General features: G+C 40.8%; 3 protein-coding genes across 4 annotated transcripts; all 3 read left to right on the top strand.

The window, feature by feature from the left end:
- The first annotated feature begins 837 nt into the window (after nucleotides 1-837).
- LOC110486613 (dehydrogenase/reductase SDR family member 7C-B) lies at nucleotides 838-4,576 on the top strand. Of its 2 annotated transcripts, XM_021558345.3 has the most exons (8): nucleotides 844-992; nucleotides 2,241-2,282; nucleotides 2,596-2,752; nucleotides 2,875-2,987; nucleotides 3,189-3,399; nucleotides 3,484-3,576; nucleotides 3,741-3,887; nucleotides 3,978-4,576. In XM_021558345.3, the coding sequence occupies exons 2-8, from the start codon at nucleotides 2,262-2,264 to the stop codon at nucleotides 4,208-4,210; spliced, it is 975 nt and encodes a 324-aa protein (XP_021414020.2). In that variant the 5' UTR covers nucleotides 844-992; nucleotides 2,241-2,261; the 3' UTR covers nucleotides 4,211-4,576. The 2 variants fall into 2 exon arrangements, with proteins under 2 accessions (XP_021414021.2, XP_021414020.2); XM_021558346.3 differs by lacking the exon at nucleotides 2,241-2,282 and having other exon boundaries at nucleotides 838-992.
- Nucleotides 4,577-4,761: 185 nt separating this feature from the next.
- Nucleotides 4,762-9,270, top strand: LOC110486611 (protein NATD1-like). Its single transcript, XM_090196844.1, has 3 exons — nucleotides 4,762-5,002; nucleotides 5,169-5,287; nucleotides 7,413-9,270. The coding sequence occupies exons 1-3, from the start codon at nucleotides 4,831-4,833 to the stop codon at nucleotides 7,527-7,529; spliced, it is 408 nt and encodes a 135-aa protein (XP_090052970.1). The 5' UTR covers nucleotides 4,762-4,830; the 3' UTR covers nucleotides 7,530-9,270.
- Nucleotides 9,271-15,364: 6,094 nt separating this feature from the next.
- LOC110486608 (heparan sulfate glucosamine 3-O-sulfotransferase 6-like) lies at nucleotides 15,365-19,767 on the top strand. The gene is made up of 2 exons (XM_021558339.3): nucleotides 15,365-15,954; nucleotides 18,435-19,767. The coding sequence occupies exons 1-2, from the start codon at nucleotides 15,491-15,493 to the stop codon at nucleotides 19,081-19,083; spliced, it is 1,113 nt and encodes a 370-aa protein (XP_021414014.3). The 5' UTR covers nucleotides 15,365-15,490; the 3' UTR covers nucleotides 19,084-19,767.
- The last annotated feature ends 280 nt before the right edge of the window (nucleotides 19,768-20,047 follow it).

Genomic DNA, 20,047 nt, shown 5'->3' with positions numbered 1-20,047 from the left:
TTGTAGAGTTTTAGTCAATCCTGTAATCGTAATATGAGAAACTGAATGCCACGTGAGGATTAATTAGTACAAAGATGAGAAGATAGCAACATGTTTTCTCTACAACACTTATAATAAAGTTTATTTGATACAGGTTGGAGATGGAGACATTGGGTCAACATTTGGCATGGAATGAGACAGCTCAAAGAAGCTGTGAAGCTGACAAAACAGTGCATGTGTGTGTGTGTGTGTGTGTGTGCAGGGCTGGACCGCACATCTGGGGCCGATGTGCCATGAGACTTAGAGAAAATCTTGCCGTTTTAAAGCTTTTTTTTTTTTTTTTTTTTACTATTCTATATATTTTGCCATGGCTAATGACATGTTAATGCGCTATCTGGGGGGCCCTCAACCAATGTGTTCATAATATGCTATCTGGGGGGCCTGACCTCCAGGCTGCTCTCAACGCCCCAAAATAAAATAATAATATTAACTTTTCTTTTGGGGGGAGGGGAGGGTTGGAGTCCCCTGGAGGTCGGGGTCCCATGGCACGTGCCCTGCGTACCCATTCGGTAAGCCGGACCTTTGTGTGCATGTGTCTGTCTTTCTGTCTGTGTGTGTAGGCTATGCATGCTCACTGGTACGTCTGTGTGAGTGTGTGTGATTCAGTTTGTTTTCTATGCCATATCCTTTGTGGTGCACTAAATGAAAACAGAGCTAAATAGAGCAAGGCCTTAGCAATGGGACACCATCTCCCCCACGACCTCTGCCTCCTGGAGGTGTGAGCTGCCTTGCCATGCTAAACATAACATGTATACAACATGCATGGAAAATGACTGACTCAGCTGTGCGCTATTAATAGAGCTCAAATCCCAAAGTATTGCTGGGGGGACGGGGACTGCTGGTCAGAGCTACACTCTGAATGGGCTGGGGCTGGGAACATTGCCCCAAATGAGAAGACCTAACCAGGAATACTAGCAGACATTTTTCCACCAGAGGTCTAGCCACCCCAAACTGTAAGTGGCAGCTGTGTGAATGATATCAAACCATACTATAGGTGTGAAATGGAGACAGTCAGCCAATGACACACAGCCAGGACAGTATTTGCACGTTTTGTGTTATGACACAGGGAAACTTGTTACTGTAACTGTATAGTTCCATGTTCTGATTTCATTGTAGTTTGTGTAGGGATGGCAGGATAACATCTATGATTACGGTCTTTAGTTTTTTTTTCACATTGTGTCTTTATCGCATTTGTTTCATTCATGTTATTCTTGGATCTATTAAGTTTATCTTTGAGTTGTGCTGATGTTACCGTACAGCTTTTGAAAATAACGTTGCTATAGTATTTTTAGGTCAGAATATATTTGGAGCCTCCCTTTGGCAGACACACACTGTACAGTACATGGTAAACTGTGGCTTAAGTGCTATTAAAACACCCAGTAGAACAAATACTGTGGACCAATCACACTTAAACTGTAATGGGACAAACTGGGATTGTCGTAGGTGGTTATTGCAAAGATATAGTAATCTGAGGAAAGAAAGTTACTGTAAAGTGACTGTATCTTATACTGTATGAATGAGCTATGAAATGTTGAGTCACCTTGACTGTCTGACATATTCGGTATGCTTCACATTGACACTGTCCTAACTGAAGATGGGTTTCACTTTGCCCTTTATGATAATTTGAGGTCATGTATCAAGGAGTATGTTTAGCTCCTTCTGATGAAACAACCAGACAGCATTTATTAGAGTGATCATAAGCTCTATCTTTTAGCTTGCTCTGTCACTACAGTACATGGTCAATATCTGTCTCTTCTGTTTCCATTTCAGAGTTATGGAGTAACTAAAGGCTTAAAGGCCCAGTGCATTCAAAAATGTGATTTTTCTGTGTTTTATATATACTTCCACACTATGAGGTTTGAATAATACTGTGAAATTGTGAACATGATGATAATGGCCTTTAAGTGTAAGAGCTGTTTGAAAAGACAACCTGAAAAATCAGCCTGTTTTGGTGGGATGGAGTTGTGGCCTGCCGGTGACATCACCAGTTGGTAAATTAGTTAATAGACCAATAAGAAAGAGAGCTCCAACACTCTCAGCCAAATAACAGATAGTTTTCAGTTTTCTCCTCCAAATCTGATCACTCCCAGACAGTCCTAGCTAAATTCTTATTTGATAAATTGCCCTTTTCTAAAAGCATTTTTTTTTCTTATTTTTGACCAAAACATCTGCATTGGACCTTTAACGGTTGTCTTTAACAGGGTCTTTTGGATACCAAAATCATGGACCTGGAATATCTGTTGGTATGAAATAAATTTTTGAGAATGTTCAATATTCTCACTTTGATCACATAGAATTTGAATTGAATTCTTATTCTATGTATCACTTCTCATCCATTAGTCAATCCATTGATTATTGATTCATCTTGACATGCTTTCATCATATCATATAATGGACTGTAGACCGACGTGTATTTCTATAAGAATGCCCTGCATACTTCTGAACAATACATTTACTGCCTGTATTTTTAATTCAAAACTATCAAGTTTTCTCACTAAACACTAAAACATGGCACTATATGCTACTGAAAATGATATTCCCATTGGTCTTTTCCAGAGTATGGACCCAGCTGCAATTCTGCTGGTGCCTGTTGTGGTGGTGGTAACAGCAGTGGTTATTTTCCTGCACCATCTGGTGCTCAAATTCTTGTCCACAGCAATGGTACGCAACAAGGTGGTCGTGATAACAGATGCCTTAACAGGACTGGGAAAGGGTAAATCCTTTGTTTTGATTTTGAAAACAAAGCTCAGATATGAAGTGCACATAGAAAACTGTTATTACATTGTTACTAAAACCGTATTCTGTCTGTAAATGTATTAATCCAAACCTTTGCAGAATGTGCAAAGTTGTTTCACGAGGGAGGAGCTAGAGTCATCCTTTGTGGAAAAACTTGGGAAAAACTTGAAGGTTTTGCTGATAACCTGACTAGCGCTGCAGACCCTAAATTAGTAAGTATGTCGTAACTCTTAAACCCAACAGAGCAATTATATGGTCTTTATATGCCTGATACAAAGTTACGTTTTATTAGCATTTATATAAATATGCATACATTGTAAAGTGATCATGAATATCCTAAAGATTAATAACCATACTGTATATTACAGTAATTTGGTCCTGCATTATTGTGAAATTCTCTTTCCCTTTCCTAGACCTTCCCTCCTAAACTTGTGCTGGTGGATTTCGGTGACATGAACAGCATGCCAGATGTGATCGTAGAGATGCTGGAGTGTTATGGCTGTGTGGATGTGCTCATTCTCAACAGCAGCCTTAAAGTCAAGGCCCCAGTACAGAGCACATCACTGAAGATGGACAAGCTAGTTATGGACAATAACTACTTTGGCCCTATCACAGTGGCTAAGGGTACTATATCATAACAGAGCATAAGTTAACTCAGTTAAAAGGAATTGAAGTTTGAGAGTTGTGTTGCATTGGTCCCTTCCACAGGTCTTCTGCCATCCATGATGTCGAGGAGGACTGGCCATGTGATTCTGGTCAACAGCATCCAGGGCAAGCTGGCTATGCCTTTCCGTGCCACTTGTGAGTTCAGTCATTTTCATACTGACAGTAGGCCTACTTCTGAATGTAGTTTGATGAAGTTTGAATTAACAGGTATTCAGATGTACAGTATGAGTTCCCTCAATAATGAAACAATTGTATGAGCGGGAGATGAGGGTCTGAATTTGGCTTCTGCTGGGTTTCAGATGCTGCCTCTAAGCATGCGGTCCAAGCCTTCTTTGACTGTCTGCGGGCTGAGGTCCAGGAGTATGGCATCTCTGTCAGCACTGTCAACCACACCTTCATCATCTCCCCTCCACCTGGGGAAAAGACCAAGAAGTCCATCTGGTCAAGTAACCTGCTGTCTCAGTTGATGATCTTAAAACTGTGTGTTGTGTTGGTCTGACTACTCTAACCAACCTTATCCCGCCTCCCCCTCCCAGTCTTCTCCAAACAGAAGGTTATGGGCATCACACCAACAGAGGCTGCCAATGAGATCCTGAAGATTCTGAACAGCAAGAAGAGAGAGGTGGTCATGGCTCACTCCCTCCCCAAGATGGCCATCTATGCCAGATCCCTTTTCCCAAATGTATTTTTCGCTGTGATGGCTGCAGGAGTGAATAATGCTGCAGGAGTGAATAATATTGCAGCTTTAGCAGACTCAGAGGAGCTGTAGTCAACATAGCATTGGATTGGCACTGGATTCTGGATACACACCACATAGAACTGGGAATAAGATGATGTGTTGGGCCAGCACTTATGACTGTCAAATATGGAGGACCAGCTGAGACCGGAAAAAAAATAGAAGAAGACAAAATGATTATTGAAATGTTTGTATGTTTTCAATGCTGAATGGACACAGGTGACTGAAAAAGATTTTGGAAAAATGTTTATTTGGAAACTAAAATAACTTGGGTATCTCATAAGGTACACAACTTGCTTCAGTAGAACTGTCATATAGCAGAAATGAGGGAAACTGTTGTTTGTGTTATTGGGAACCTTATATTAGGCCTATAGAACCTAGAAATAAAACTTGTTTTGAGCTCTGTCTCCTTGTCTTTACTTTTCATAATATATGTAACATTGGTAAAGAGACCACTTTGTAGCCTACAGATGGAATTGAAGACTCATAATTGCATTTTGTGACAGAGGTGGATGGTAATTTAATTACAATCTCAACTCATTATAGTCATGAAGTAACTATTTTACGCTGGCTAGTGGACATCAATGGAATTGCATTGGGAAAGACTGCGCACAGCCACGAGCGAGAACTGACTCTTGAACAAGACAATCGATATGGCTTTACGAAAATTGATTTTTCGCGTCTATGCATTGAACAGCAAACCTAATTCTGTAAAGGTTTTGAATACTCATATGTCTGCCTTTAGTGTATTGAGTCCTAACACCGATTTGAGAGTAAAACATGACCGACACAACCTCTGCTTTTCTATCAACCTGGACGGCGAAGGTGAGCGTGAAACAGCAGGGATTGCAATTTACAACCAGGGTGTTATAGTAACTCGAGGCCGGTGTTCATGCATGGCCCACTTGGGAAGGTTCCTAGTTAGGAACACATGACAGTGGGGAATATAATATGTTACACGTATAAATAAAATTTTACTCTCTTGGCACAGGACATCAGGATAGCGCGGTGCTGCGCTACAAATTTACGAGCAAGAAGGAGGTAGATCTACTGTCAACTTATGTACCCGAGTCTTTCAGGGGCAAAGGAGTTGCAGCTCTTCTGTCAAAGGTAAACTGTCATGACTATGGAATCCCATTTCTGCCACCCCCCAAAAATGTAAAGGCCCAGTGCAGTCAAAACGTGTTATACTGTGTTTTATATATATTTCCACACAGGTTTGAATAAATCTGAAATTGTGAAAATTATGATAATGCCCTTTTAGTGTAAGAACAGTTTGAAATGTCATTCTGTTTTGGTGGGATGGACTTTTGGCCTGCCTGGTGAAATGAACAGGCGGTAAATTAGTAAATAGTCCAATTAAATATTGTTCCAAACTACTCTGCCAATAACAACTAGTTTTCAGTTTTTCCCTCCCTACTCAGACCACTCCCAGACAGTCATAGCAAAATTATTGCTTGAGAAATTGCTCTTTGCTATTTGAAAACAATCACTGTAAGGTACCAATTGTTACCCAGCAATGATTTGATATTGAGAATTTAAAAAACGTCTGCATTTGACCTTAGAAAATGATTATACTATCTAAACATTTCTAGGTAGTATCTACACATTTTGAGATACGTAAGTCAACATTTTGAGATACTTTTTTCTAACCTTAATTTAACTATTCAAGTCAATTAATAACAAATGATTATTTACAAGAACGGCCTACGAAGAGGCAAAAGGCCTCCTGTGGCGATGGGGCCCAACTTGTTTAAATGTAGGACAAAACACACATCACGACAAAAGAGACACCACAACACTACATAAAGAGAGACATAAGACAACAATATAAAAAGACAGGAACATGACAATACATGGTAGCAGCACAACATGACAACAGCACAACATGGTAGCAGCACAAACATGGTACAAACATTGTTAGGCACAGACAACAGCAGGAAGGGCAAAAAGGTAGAGACAACAATACATCACACGAAGTGTCAGTAAGTGTCCATGATTGAGTCTTTGAATGTAGAGATGGAGATAAAACTGTCCAGTTTGGGTGTTTTTTGCAGCTCGTTCCAGTCGCTAAGTTAGTTGCAGCGAACTGAAAAGAGGAGCTACCCAGGGATGTGTGTGCTTTGGGGACCTTTAACAGAATGTGACTGGCAGAACAGGAACAGGGTATGTGGAGGATGAGGGCTGCAGTAGATATCTCAGATAGGGGGGAGTGAGGCCTAAAAGGGTTTTATAAATAAGCATCAACCAATGGGTCTTGCGACGGGTATACAGAGATGACCAGTTTACAGAGGAGTATAGAGTGCAGCGATGTGTCCTATAAAATGTTGAGATATTAAGTCCTCACCCTAGGGAGGACTCCTGGTCCTTTACTCAGACACAGAGACAACAACTGTGAGTGGTCAATAGAGCTAACAGTGCTGAGTTTGCTTTATGCAGGGTTGCATCATGTAGGACTTTGCATCTGTAATTAAAAAGTAAATCACACAACAAACCATTGCTATTGTGTTGATTGATTAATTGCTATTGTGTTGATTGATCATTGCAGTCAATCAAGTTCGGATATAAATCAAATTTGATCACATTCATATTTTCTCTTAACACAAATAAATGGGCCTATATTTAATATATAATTTAGGTTGTAAATACATAGCTTAGGCTATAAATACATGACGTTGCTGCTTTGTTTCCCTTGCCCAGAGGGAATCAGAGTGCTTAGGCTTCTCTGGCTACCTGCAGCTGTGGTTGTTATCTGTAGGCTACAGTTGATCAGTTTGTGCTCAAGTTTACAGATGGAAATCACCACACAATGCTACAAATAAATAAACATGGCACGGCAGGTAGCCTAGTGGTTAGAGCGTTGGGCCAGTAACCGAAAGGTTGCTGAATCGAATCCCAGAGCTGACAAGGTGAACATCTGTTGTTCTGCCCCTGAACAAGGCAGTTAACCCACTGTTCCTAGGCCGTCATTGTAAATAAGAATTTGTTCTTAACTGACTTGCCCAGTTAAATAAAGGTTAAATGTAATATATATATATATACTATATGTATGATTTACCATCTCTACATTTTAGATAGTATTGACTTTTTTGTATGTGGTGGGAATTGGCTTCCATACATGACTCATGATGTCTTTGGTAACAATAAAATAGTTGCATGTTTGGTAATATTTTTTAATTGCAATATTATTATGATTATGTGTTAGTACATTTGAACCATTCTCTCCTCTATTCAGGCTGCCATGGATTTTCTGGTGGAAGAAAACCTCAAGGCCCATATATCTTGTTGTTATATTAAGAAATATGTTGAGGAAACCACACTTCTTGGTTATAAGGATCTTATTATAGTCTGAATAAACTGCATCCTTGATGAATAGTGGTTGGAAAGAATGGTAATTGTAAAAATACATACTACTTTAAAATAATGTATTCAGTATTTACAGTGCTAGTCAAAAGTTTGGACACACCAATTCATTCAAGGGTTTTTCTTTATTTTTACTATGTTCTACATGGTATAATAATAGTGAAGATAATCAAAACTATGAAATAACACATGGAATCATGTAGTAACCAAAAAAAGTGTTAAACAAATCAAAATATATTTTAGATTTTAGATTCTTCAAGGTAGCCTTGATGACAGCTGACAGAAACTGACAGATGACAGAAACGGAAGTCCACCATTACTTGAAGACAAAGGTCAGTCAATCCGGAAAATGACAAGAACTTTGAAAGTTGTACAGTCGCAAAAACCATCAAGCGCTATGATGAAACTGGCTCTCATGAGGACCGCCATAGGAAAGGAAGACCCAGTTACCTCTGCTGCAGAGGATAAGTTCATTAGTTACCAGCCTCAGAAATTGCAGCCCAAATAAATGCTTCACAGAGTTCAAGTAAAAGACACATCTCAACATCAACTGTTCAGAGGAGACTGCATGGTCTTCATGGTCAAATTGCTGCAAAGAAACCACTACTATAGGACACCAATAATAAGAAGAGACTTGATTGGGCCTAGAAACACGAGCAATGGACAATAGACCGGTGGAAATCTGTCCTTTGGTCTGATGAGTCCAAATGTGAGATTTTTTGTTCCAACCGCCATTTATTTTTGCGATGCAGAGTACGGATGATCTCTCTATGTGTGGTTCCAACTGTGAAGCATGGAGGAGGAGGTATGATAGTGTGGGGGTGCTTTGCTGGTGACACTGTCAGTAATTTATTTAGAATTCAAGGCACACTTAGCCAGCATGGCTACCACAGCATTCTGCAGTGATATGCCATCCCATCTGGTTTGTGCTTAGTGGGTTTATCATTTGTTTTTAAACAGGACAATGATCCAACACACCTCCAGCCTGTGTAAGGGCTATTTGACCAAGAAGGAGAGTAATGGAGTGCTGCATCAGATGACCTGGCCTCCACCATCACCCGATCTCAACCCAATTGAGATGGTTTGGGATGAGTTGGACTGCAGAGTGAAGGAAAAGCTGCCAACAAGTGCTGAGCATATGTGGGAACTCCTTCAAACTGTTGGAAATGCATTCCAGGTGAAGCTGGTTGAGAGAATGCCAAGAGTGTGCAAAGCTGTCGTCAAGGCTACCTTGAAGAATCTCAAATATAAAATATATTTTGATTTGTGTAACACTTTTTTGGTTACTACATGATTCCATATGTGTTATTTCATAGTTTTGATGTCTTCACTAATAATCTACAATGTAAAAATACAAATAAAGAAAAACCCTTGAATGAGTAGGTGTGTCCAAACTTTTGACTGGTACTGTAATACATATTGATTATCAGCCTGCTTTCAGTCTACCTTATTTTGGTTCTCTAACCATGACTTTGAGAAATATTTATTCAGGAGTACGTTCAATGAGAGGCCAAAATAAGCAACCATGTTTGAGTCACTTCAAATGTAGCTTACTATTTCCATCAGAAAGGAAAAGTTTTATTGATAGAAAGAATTCTTCTTTATAAAGTTGTCTGTTGTATTACTTGCTTGTTTAAAATATTTGTGAATAATCTCTTATTTGTTTGTACATTTTTCATTGATTGAACAATTGTCATTTCTATAATAGATTACATTGATATCAAACACCCTCTCATTGTCATGTCTTCAGTAGAGAGCTACCCAGTCTAGTCCGGGTCTTCGTAATGTTGTTCTTTTGTTCTCAAGAAATATAACACCTGCAGAATAGAGGATAGACTTTATTGATTGAATCATCACAATTCAGGATTTGTACAGAATAAAAATAGGATAAAGAAACACAATGTTTTTTGCAAATCAGATTACAGTTTTTAATCTAGTCATAGATAGGGATCCTGTATTAATCTCTGAATACTCAAGAAGTAAAGAGTAATCTCCTTTAAAATAGTATTATCTGGAAGTGACAGTGGGTTTAAGGGCTTTAGTTCTAATCAAGAGGATATTGCCTTTCAGGACAGCAGTATAGTGCTCAGACCTTATAACTCTACAATTACTACTGTACTAGGGGGATTTGGAAAGTAACCTTATCCTTTGGACCGGTTTTTGGAGAGACAAAATACGGTTATTGTAATTTTACCGCACTGATGATACAAGGACAATGTTTGATGAAAGAGCTGCTATTACTTCTGAAAGATTAGTGGAATCTGTGTGGGTAACTGGACAGGTAGGATGACTGACAGTGAAGGTGAACAGGTGGTCACGTGTCAGGTGACAGAGGAATGGATGAGACTGAGGCAGGAATTCCAGGGCCTGGAGAGCTGCAGTGTGTGGTGTTGCGGAGTGCACAAAGGATTGGGCCAGCCTGTATGCACTGGTAAACCGCAAATGATCCATTAGTACTTGGTATTTGTAGCGTTCTGACAGATGACTGTGAATACCCAGTAGGCTCTCGAATGCCATTTCCAAAAGGACAAATTCACTCTCCTTTCCGTTTTCAAAATATGGCAGTTTGGGTCTGGGAATTCTATTCTATTGTAAAGATTAGTGGAATCTGTGTGGGTAGCTGGACAGGTAGGATGACTGACAGTGAAGGTGAACAGGTACGTTACAGACACTTTTTTAGTTCCAATTAATGTAAAAAAAAAAAAAAAAATATTCATTGGACATGTTGAGGGCAGTTACATTGTGTGATAATAAGGAAAGAATATTGTGGGCCAGTGGTGCCTAATTCATTTTCTTGGGGCGTTTTAAGATGACATGATTGGGTATAGACCAAAGATCCTTGAAGAGCAATACACCTTTTGTAAATAACATGACATAACAATCTCTTAGTACTCAGCTCAGAGGTCAAGAGTCTTATCTGTGATTGCAGGATGGGGAGGCGTACAAGGTAAAAATGTTGCATATGGGGCCACATTAGCGTACTATTGTGAACATGCCTCTGCATACATTTAAGAAGATCTCTATAGGTAATCTGCTGGATTGAGAGAATTGGATTGAGATTCAGCACGTTGGAAGAGAAGAGGAGCGGGTTCTATAGAAACAGTTAACAATTACTAGTATAGTTGTTTGTTTAGGAAAGTTTACCTTTACAAAGCACTAAGAACTAAAACAGAACCACAAGCCGGGAAATAAATATTTGGAAGAAGTATTACAGCACAATGTTGATTTAACCTCACAACAGACCAATTATGACTTGCCTTGGAGCAGCTGTGAGAAAGACCTGTCATTTCAGTTGCAGAAAAATCTCTTCCTGTTAACTACAGAGAAGCAGCTCTGCTTCGTTATGAAGTAAGACATAGCACAAATATATTTTCACACTTACATGTATCTCCCTTCAAAGTTTAAGTGAGTTACCATCTACATTTCCTGAGACTAACAATTCAACAGATTACAATTACCACTTAGCAGAAAACCTACAGTGGACAATATCTCCATCACCCATCTAACATGATTTGAGTGTCACAATAGTATTGCAGTAGTACAGTATAACATAAATTCAGCAAAAAAGAAACGTCCTCTCTGCGTTTAAAACGGCGTCCTAAACGGCGTTTATTTTCAGCAAACTTAACATGTGTAAATATTTATATGAACATGACAAGATTCAACAACTGAGACATAAACTTAACAAGTTCCACAGACATGTGACTAACAGAAATTGAATGATGTGTCCCTGAACAAAGGGTGGGGGGTGGGGGGGTCAAAATCAAAAGTAACAGTCAGTTTCTGGTGTGGCCATCAGCTGCATTAAGTACTGCAGTGCATCTCCTCCTCATGGACTGCACCATATTTGCCAGTTATTGCTGTGAGATGTTACCACACTCTTCCACCAAGGCACCTGCAAGTTCCCGGACATTTCTGGGGGGAATGGCCCTAGCCCTCACCCTCCGATCCAACAGGTCCCAGACGTGCTCAATGGAATTGAGATCCGGGCTCTTCGCTGGCCATGGCAGAACACTGACATTCCTGTCTTGCAGGAAATCACACACAGAATGAGCAATATGGCTGGTGGCATTGTCATGCTGGAGGGTCATGTCAGGATGAGCCTGCAGGAAGGGTACCACATGAAGGAGGAGGATGTCTTCCCTGTAACGCACAGCGTTAAGATTGCCTGCAATGACAACAAGCTCAGTCCGATGATGATGTGACACACCGCCCCAGACCATGATGGACCCTCCACCTCCAAATCGATCCTGCTCCAGAGTACAGGCCTCGGTATAACGGCCATTCCTTAGATGATAAACGTGAATCCTGTCTGGTCCAGCGACGGTGGGTTTGTGCCCATAGGCGACGTTGTTGCTGATGATGTCTGGTGAGGACCTGCCTTACAACAGGCCTACAAGTCCTCAGTCCAGCCTCTCTCAGCCTATTGCGGACAGTCTGAGCACTGATGAAGGGATTGTGCGTTCCTGGTGTAACTCGGACAGTTGTTGTTGTCATGCCGTACCTGTCCCGCAGATGTGATGTTCCGATGTACCGATCCTGTGCAGGTGTTGTTACACGTGGTCTGCCACTGCGAGGATGATCAGCTGTCCGTCCTGTCTCCCTGTAGCACTGTCTTAGGCATCTCACAGTACGGACATTGCAATTTATTGCCCTGGCCATATCTGCAGTCGTTATGCCTCCTTGCAGCATGCCTAAGGCACATTCACGCAGATGAGCAGAGACCCTGGGCATCTTTCTTTTGGTGTTTTTCTGAGTCAGTAGAAAGGCCTCTTTAGTGTCCTAAGTTTTCATAACTGTGACCTTAATTGCCTACCGTCTGTAAGCTGTTAGTGTCTTAACGACCATTCCACAGGTGCAGATTCATTTATTGTTTATGGTTCATTGAACAAGCATGGGAAACAGTGTTTAAACACTTTACAATAAAGATCTGTGAAGTTATTTGGATTTTTACGAATTATCTTTGAAAGACAGGGTCCTGAAAAAGGGACGTTTAAGACTGTTCACTGACAGAACTAACCATGTACACACACACACACACACACACACACACGATCAGAGATGCTTGGGGCATGTGAGGCTGTGGAATGTAAGCCGTAGGAAGGTGAATTCAGTGGAGGGTAGCAGCAGCATCCTCACATCTTCACCCATCATTTCTCCACCCTATAATCCAATGTGGTCATTTTCCAGAACAAACAGGGATTTATCTGAGATACAGACGCGTAGACATGTCTCTGCTCTCTAAAGTGAACTTTAATCCCTATGTATTTACAATGCGTCGGGTCTTATTAAACAATGATCCCAGATGTGATGCAGAAACCAGGTCACCCTGCACTGCACAGCAGGTATCCCGCATGACTGAAACGCCTCGATCACACCGACAGCGTAATTGCATTTTGGTACACCAGAAGTACATTCATTTCCAATTGGGACGCTGCGTTTGCCTTGCAGCATTGCGTTGCAGAGGCATTGCAGCACATTCTGTGTGGCGCATATGTTGGATTTATCGAATGTATGCATCATACTGTGTGCGTAAACGGCTTGACAGAAATGGTAGCAGAAGCCTCTATTATTTTGCTAACCTTCAGATGTGAGTCTGGAAGAGAAAGACAGGGTCTCCGTATTGAAGCCACATCATTGGTGGCAATGCCCTGTGCTTTCACAGCAAACTGTTTGAATTCTCTCTTCAAATGAAATTAAATCAAATGTTATTTGCCACATGCGCCAAATGCAACAGGTGTAGTAGACCTTACTTTGAAATGCTTACTTACAAGCCCTTAACCAACAATTCAGTTTAAAGAAAATATAATTAAGAAAATATTTACTAAATAAACTAAACTAAAAAATTCATTTAAAAAATAACACAATAAAATAACTTGTCCTATCTCACATGATCCTTGCTTCAAATGTAACAATAAATGCTTTGTTTAAACTGTTGTGTTTCCACTGGGCAAAAACTGGCTGAATCAATGTTATTTCCACGTCATTTAAAAAAATCTTTGTTTAAATGTGATGATGTTGAGTAAATGTGGAAAACTGATTGGATTTGAAAAAATACATCAACGTAAGGGAATGTAGTCACTTTGAACCTAAATCCAAAGACATGGTGACATTTTTTGTTGATTTCATGTTGAATTCACGTTAGTTGACAACTCTACCAAATTTAAATCAAAACTAGATGTTTGTTTAATTTAAATCAAAACTAGTCTGTGCTCAGTGGGTTATTTTCACTGATATTTCCACAGCATATTATTTGATCCAATATGAATCTCCTGGTGCCTTAATTTATGCAAAGGTTGTTAAGGCTTCTCTCCACCTGAAGACTTGTGAAGGCTTCTCTCCACCTGAAGGCTTGTTAAGGCTTCTCTCCACCTGAAGGCTTGTTAAGGCTTCTCTCCACCTGAAGGCTTGTTAAGGCTTCTCTCCACCCGAAGGCTTGTGAAGGCTTCTCTCCACCTGAAGGCTTGTTAAGGCTTCTCTCCACCTGAAGGCTTGTGAAGGCTTCTCTCCACCTGAAGGCTTGTGAAGGCTTCTCTCCACCTGAAGGCTTGTGAAGGCTTCTCTCCACCTGAAGGCTTGTTAAGGCTTTTCTCCACCTGAAGCCTTTTGAAGGATTCTCTCCACCTGAAGGCTTCTCTCCACATGAAGGTTTCTCTCCTTGTGAAGGTTTCTCTCCACCTGAAGGCTTCTCTTCAGCCTCTTGCGTCTATTGTTTGTCATAGCTTTTCACTTATAAGGATGTGCATTGAATTTCTGGTAAACCACATCTGAGTTTGAATCAGAAATGGCATTATTTGATTATAATAGCATGGATTGCTCTTTAAAGGTTCCACCAGAGTACACAGATCATATTAAATTAAGGGACATAAGTGGAGTTGGCTCCAATGTCAGATTGTACAGTGACCATTTCCTGGTAAACTGTTTAAGCTTACAACACACAGTTTCCTGTTCAGAGGAGATTTCACAGTATCAGAAGTGACCCATTTGACCCATAATACAGTCATTATTGGGCTGTCCTTCCATAAAAAACGATTTTCACTGTGATGCTGCGAAAAAAATCAGAATCAGACACAAACCCCCTCCCTGTATAATTTAATACCTCTGTCTGGAGATTATCCTGGTTGTATTACCAACGCTTCCTATTACGTCATGATGCCTATGTACAGGGCTTTCTGTCTGTGGATGCAAAGAACAATATTCAATCATTGTAAAACAATAATGTGTGTTAAGTCATGCAAGGAACCCCCAAAAAATCTGCATGGTCAGCTGTTCCCATATATGCCTCAAAAACTGTAATATGAATTGCAAAAAAAATGTATCTTTATCAAGTATCCTACTTTATTCACGCATAAATCAATATTTATTGAAGAAATTGTCACCTGAAAACTATGTCAAAGCTGAAATGAGTTGCCTTGTGGTGTTATTTCCCTCCTGACCAACATAATACCATTGCCTGAGGAAGGAAAGCAAATTGCCTGTCTACTGCAAACATTGAGAAAGAAAGTTATCCTAAAGCTGATGTTACAGGATCATGGCACAACAGTTTAAGTTTGAGCAGTGAAACCCGCCTTCTCTACCATCCCTCCAATCAAGGTAGAGCAGCACTGAAAGATGCGCACAGCATCTCCAGATGATGGTTAATATATCAGTGTCAGATGAGCAAGAACATACTATACTAACTGTATGTGTAAACATTACACCGTCATTTATGTCCAACAAAATATTGTTATTATAGAAAGGAACAATTTATTGCGATGATCAGTTTAGAGATCAACAACGTGTTAGTATGGGATGACAAGCGTATTTGGCACTTCGCTTGGAACAGCCGGTGCACCAGGTTTTTGGGCATGGAATTATGATTATGTGCTTTTGCTTACAAGAATACCAGATGTACCGAAATAAGAGATGTGTTGTTCATAGAATGGCCTCAAATTGTTTGTGGAAGAAGGTATGGCTGGTTCTCATCACCTTCAACAAGACGTTCCGCGACTCCTGCATAAACTTCTCTTCATGTTCTCCCTTGCTGTGGTTTGCGCGTCGCTGTACTTCATTCTCTCCGGCCGCTGTGATTTTATTTTAGTGGATACTGCGAAACATTTGAAGCAAACCTCTCAACTTTTACCTTTGACTGTGCTGTTCCAAAGGAAGAATGCCTCGGCTACAGATGTCGGTGTGCGCTCAGCATCCCCCTTCGGCAGCGCAGGTGCGACAGGTGCAGTTGGTGCGCAGTCAGCCAATGTTGGTAAGGACTGGACGGCAACAAGGAGGCTACCCCAAGCAATCATCATAGGGGTGAAAAAGGGCGGAACACGAGCTCTTTTGGAATTCCTAAGACTTCATCCTGACATTCGAGCACTTGGCTCTGAACCCCACTTTTTCGACAGACATTACTCACGTGGGTTGAATTGGTACAGGTATGTACCTACCTAGCTATCGATGATGATGATGATAATGGTGATGATGATGATGATGATTAGAATGATTATTATGATTAGAATGATAGTGCTGAAACAAACATTTGTGTTTGGTTGATATTTGTTTATATATATTTGATTGACAGGAGGACTTCATTGTTTGCGTTCTGATTATGTTTACAACTTGCAAAAGGTGTAGAATGATGCACAGTCCTCATTGGAATTGCTGCTTGCTCATGGTCAGCCTGTGTATTGCAAGTTAAAGGGGTTATTTAATGTCTGGGAGAATTTCTCTACCTATTTAAAAAAAATGTATTTAACCAGGCAAGTAAGTTAAGAACAAATTATTATTTACAATGGCAGCCTAGCCCCGTCAAACCCTAACCCGGATGACACTGGGCCAATTGTGCACCGCCCTATGGGACTCCCAATCACAGCTGGTTGTGATACAGCCTGGAATCGAACCAGAGTCTGTAGTGATACCTCAAGCTCTGAGATGCAGTGCTTTAGACCGCTGCACCACTTGGGAGCCCTACATTTCCCATACATACACTCTGAAGAACAACTGTAAAATCTGTAACACAAATATTATGCAGCGATGTTCTCTATGCCATTATTATTTTATCATTTTGACTGTTCTCCAAAAACAAATAAATGTACCAAACATTCCCGCAACTCCTGAACCTAACATCTGCTACATGATCAATCAATCAATCAATCAAACTATATTTATATAGCACATTTCTTACAACAAATGCATTTCAAGGTGCTTGGGCAAACAGTGCCCCACAATATGGACCTTGTTCTCTCCCTTGTTTGATGTTGTGTGGTGAGTTTTTTAAACAACTAATTGACCAACTTTGGTTCAATTATTTGAATTCCATTTTGTTCAGTTTTCTTCTGTGCGCTCAATTTGCTCATTGTACAGTTTTTCTAGAGATACATCAGATCCAGCCTCAGCTGTGCGATGTAGTAAGGAGTTGTAGTTTCCAACAGGCCAATATTCTATTGTTTAGAGCGTAAAACGTGAGAATTAACTACAATGACCACAATCCCTTGCGCATCTACTTGTCCGGTCTTTGTTTCTTTTACGCCTGCTACGGAAGAGAGAAGAATGTGCGATCATGAGGTGCTATAGAGCAGCTGTGGCTTCACGAGGGTTTATCTCTACCTGAAAATACTGTACATGATCTAAGTGATTGATATTTGGCATTCAGCAGTTATAAAAGTATGCCTTATTTACTTTGAAGGACTACAAAATTGTGATTTTGTCAGACTGCATAGATAGCAGCTCAATAGAGATGAGATGACGACTTAGAATGAAATAATAAAGTTATTGAATAAAACAAATGTAATATACACAACAACTGAAATCTTTTATTAAAGTAATGAGAATAAATTAAGGTTAATAAGGGATTAGCAGTGATGGACAGTCACTACCATCATGTGACTTTTATTGATGGTTTTATTCTGTGTTGTTACAGCATTCAGGCCACACAATGCATAGTGCATTTAATGTTTTAAAATATTATTGAAATTATTGAAACCGTGATTTTTTAATAATCGGACCGAACTGACCTCAAAAAGCACTAATCGTCAAAAAGCATTAATCGCTCAGCACTGTTGATGTCTGAAGTATCATACTGTCTGTTCCTAAAATGGAAATATTCATCAAGCTGCTTGATCAAAGTATAGCACCACATTGTCTAATGAGAATATGCACTGGTGTATGCATTGTTTCTGCTGAGAGGAAAATAATCAAGGCTCTTTATTGAAACACTACCCATGGAATTGAACTCGATCTTGATAATGGTTAGATAACAGCTCCAAGGGAGAAAAGCTGAGTGCAAATGCCAAGTGAGTCAATGCAACACAAAAATGACATATTCTGCCAGTGCCAAAATCTGTCTCCAGGGAAAATCAAAAGTGGGTTCACTAATGGACTTTGCTTGTATTTGTGTGCTCCCTCCCTCCTCCTTTCTCCCAGTTTCTCTTTCGTCCTTCCTTCCTTTCTTTCTCTCTTGTCCTTCATCTGGATTTCTACTCAGGCAGACAGCCGAGTGTGTCCTCTCTCTCTCCCTGGTAGCACATGCTCTTACAAGGGGTGTGTACGAGTTTCAGTGCCCCTCAGCCCTCGTTCAGTTGAATGGGAGTGTATTAACATCCGGCAGGGAGGAAGAGCTGAGTGAGGCTGGAGAGCACACTGGGGAAAACTATATAACACCATGTAAATTATTAAGAACCAGCAGGCATGTTGGCTTCATTGGCACAGGATGACATAGAGATCTGTGGGGAGTGACCGTGACCAGATAGATCATGGTGTTAAGGGATGATTCAGTCCCTTTATTTGGCTATAGGCCTCAATCAATAGTACCTTGGATTGGTTGATGGTTATTCAAAGAATTAACCCTCTCTTCGATCTAAAACAAATGGATATGGTTATATTCTAATTTGGCTCTATTTTGTGTATTTGATATAAGATTGAACAGCCTCACTGTCCCTCTCAGGAACCTGATGCCCAAAGCTCTGGAGGGCCAGGTGGTCCTGGAGAAGACACCCAGGTACTTTGTGACGGCGGATAGCCCCGGCCGGATCCACTCCATGTCCCAGGAGGTCAAACTGATCGTGGTGGTGCGTGACCCTGTGACCCGCGCCATCTCTGACTACACCCAGATCATATCCAAGACTCCTGGCGTTCCCAGCTTTGAGACCCTGACGTTCCATAACGGGACGGAGGAGGCGTTGAAGGTGGACTCCCTGTGGAGCCCCATCTGGATTGGCCTGTATGCTCTGCACCTGGAGAGGTGGCTGGCCCACTTCCCCTTGGACCAGATCCACTTTGTCCATGGGGAGAGGCTGGTGAGCGACCCTGCAGGGGAGCTGGGCAGAGTCCAAGACTTTCTGGGCCTTCAGAGGATCATCACAGACAAACACTTCTACTTCAACAAGACAAAGGGTTTCCCCTGCCTGAAGAAGCCAGAGGGCAGCAGCAAGCCCCACTGCCTGGGCAGAACCAAGGGCAGGCCACATGCTGACATCCACCCTCAGGTCATCCTCAGGTTACGTCAGTTCTACCAGCCACACAACCTGCGCTTCTACCAGATGACAGGGCAGGACTTTGGCTGGTAGGATGGGAGCCTAGAAAGAGGTGGAAAAAAGATGATACCATCGTTACTGTTCAAAACACAGGCTGCACGAAGAGGATACAGGACAAAGCTTGAATTGGTGTATTTTGTGACGGTCCTGATGTCATCTGGAGTAACTCAAGTCCTCATGCAACCTGTATTGGCAAACAAATCAAAACAGTCACACTTTATTTTGTGACAGTTAAACCGCAAGAAGTAACATGAGTAATGCCATAGGCCTACTGTGTAACACCATGGAAAGTGACAACAACATCCACCATCAGAAAGCAGGTCCTCAGAACTCTAGTGTGAACTTACCCTTTACTCCACTAGATGGCAGTCCTTCCCCAACAGAGGCTTAGACGGTATTGTCGAGGGACTGTAAACTACTTGGAAAAATGTGGATTTGTGGTCATGATCGTCATACACATTTTTTTCTGTAGTCAGATTGAGCAAGTATTACCATAAGAAATGACATGGCATCCCATAATTTAAATCCAAGACAATTCAAGGCAGCTGCATTGGCAAATACTTGAAATATTTAGTAGAGTCCTGCATTGATCCATTCAGTCTGTAGTCGTTTGCAGTTGGTTTTCATTGAAATATTCCCTAGTTATGAGGGCATTTAAACCCATTTCCTGTATTGTCCTTAATTTCTGACAAAGTTTGTGTTCAATACATTTCCTGTGTATGTTTATGTTTATGGGTGCTGCTTTTTCTTCATTACATTCTGAAGCAAATATTAAGATCCAACTTTCTCTCAAACACAAACTTACATACAGCACATATAAATACAAGCACCATATTGTAACCTACTGTACGTGTTGGAAATAGCCGTCTGTACACCAAGCATCCATATGGCAACTAGACTTGGCTGATATTTGCAGCCCCATGCCGAATGTGGCAACAAAACTACTAACATAGCTTATAAAAACAGCTTTACCATCTGCTCCAGAATAACAGTAATG

The sequence above is a fragment of the Oncorhynchus mykiss genome, chromosome 13 (genome assembly GCF_057628025.1).
Source record: "Oncorhynchus mykiss isolate SJ-2025 chromosome 13, ASM5762802v1, whole genome shotgun sequence".
In the NCBI taxonomy this organism is placed as follows: Eukaryota; Metazoa; Chordata; class Actinopteri; order Salmoniformes; family Salmonidae; genus Oncorhynchus; species Oncorhynchus mykiss.
The sequence above is the reverse complement of the archived record's forward strand: the minus strand, read 5'-3'. Positions and strand labels throughout refer to the sequence as shown.

Bases quoted from the DNA above. Each gene is read 5' to 3' on its own strand.
- LOC110486613 (XM_021558345.3), top strand. From the start codon at position 2,262: ATGGACCTGGAATATCTGTTG. The intron at 2,283-2,595 runs GTATGAAATAAA...GGTCTTTTCCAG, and splicing joins TGGACCTGGAATATCTGTTG to AGTATGGACCCAGCTGCAAT. The intron at 3,577-3,740 runs GTGAGTTCAGTC...GCTGGGTTTCAG, and splicing joins TATGCCTTTCCGTGCCACTT to ATGCTGCCTCTAAGCATGCG.
- LOC110486611 (XM_090196844.1), top strand. From the start codon at position 4,831: ATGGCTTTACGAAAATTGATTTTTCGCGTCTATGCATTGAACAGCAAA. The intron at 5,003-5,168 runs GTGAGCGTGAAA...CTCTTGGCACAG, and splicing joins TATCAACCTGGACGGCGAAG to GACATCAGGATAGCGCGGTG. The intron at 5,288-7,412 runs GTAAACTGTCAT...TCCTCTATTCAG, and splicing joins TTGCAGCTCTTCTGTCAAAG to GCTGCCATGGATTTTCTGGT.
- LOC110486608 (XM_021558339.3), top strand. From the start codon at position 15,491: ATGGCTGGTTCTCATCACCTTCAACAAGACGTTCCGCGACTCCTGCAT. The intron at 15,955-18,434 runs GTATGTACCTAC...ATTTGATATAAG, and splicing joins CGTGGGTTGAATTGGTACAG to ATTGAACAGCCTCACTGTCC.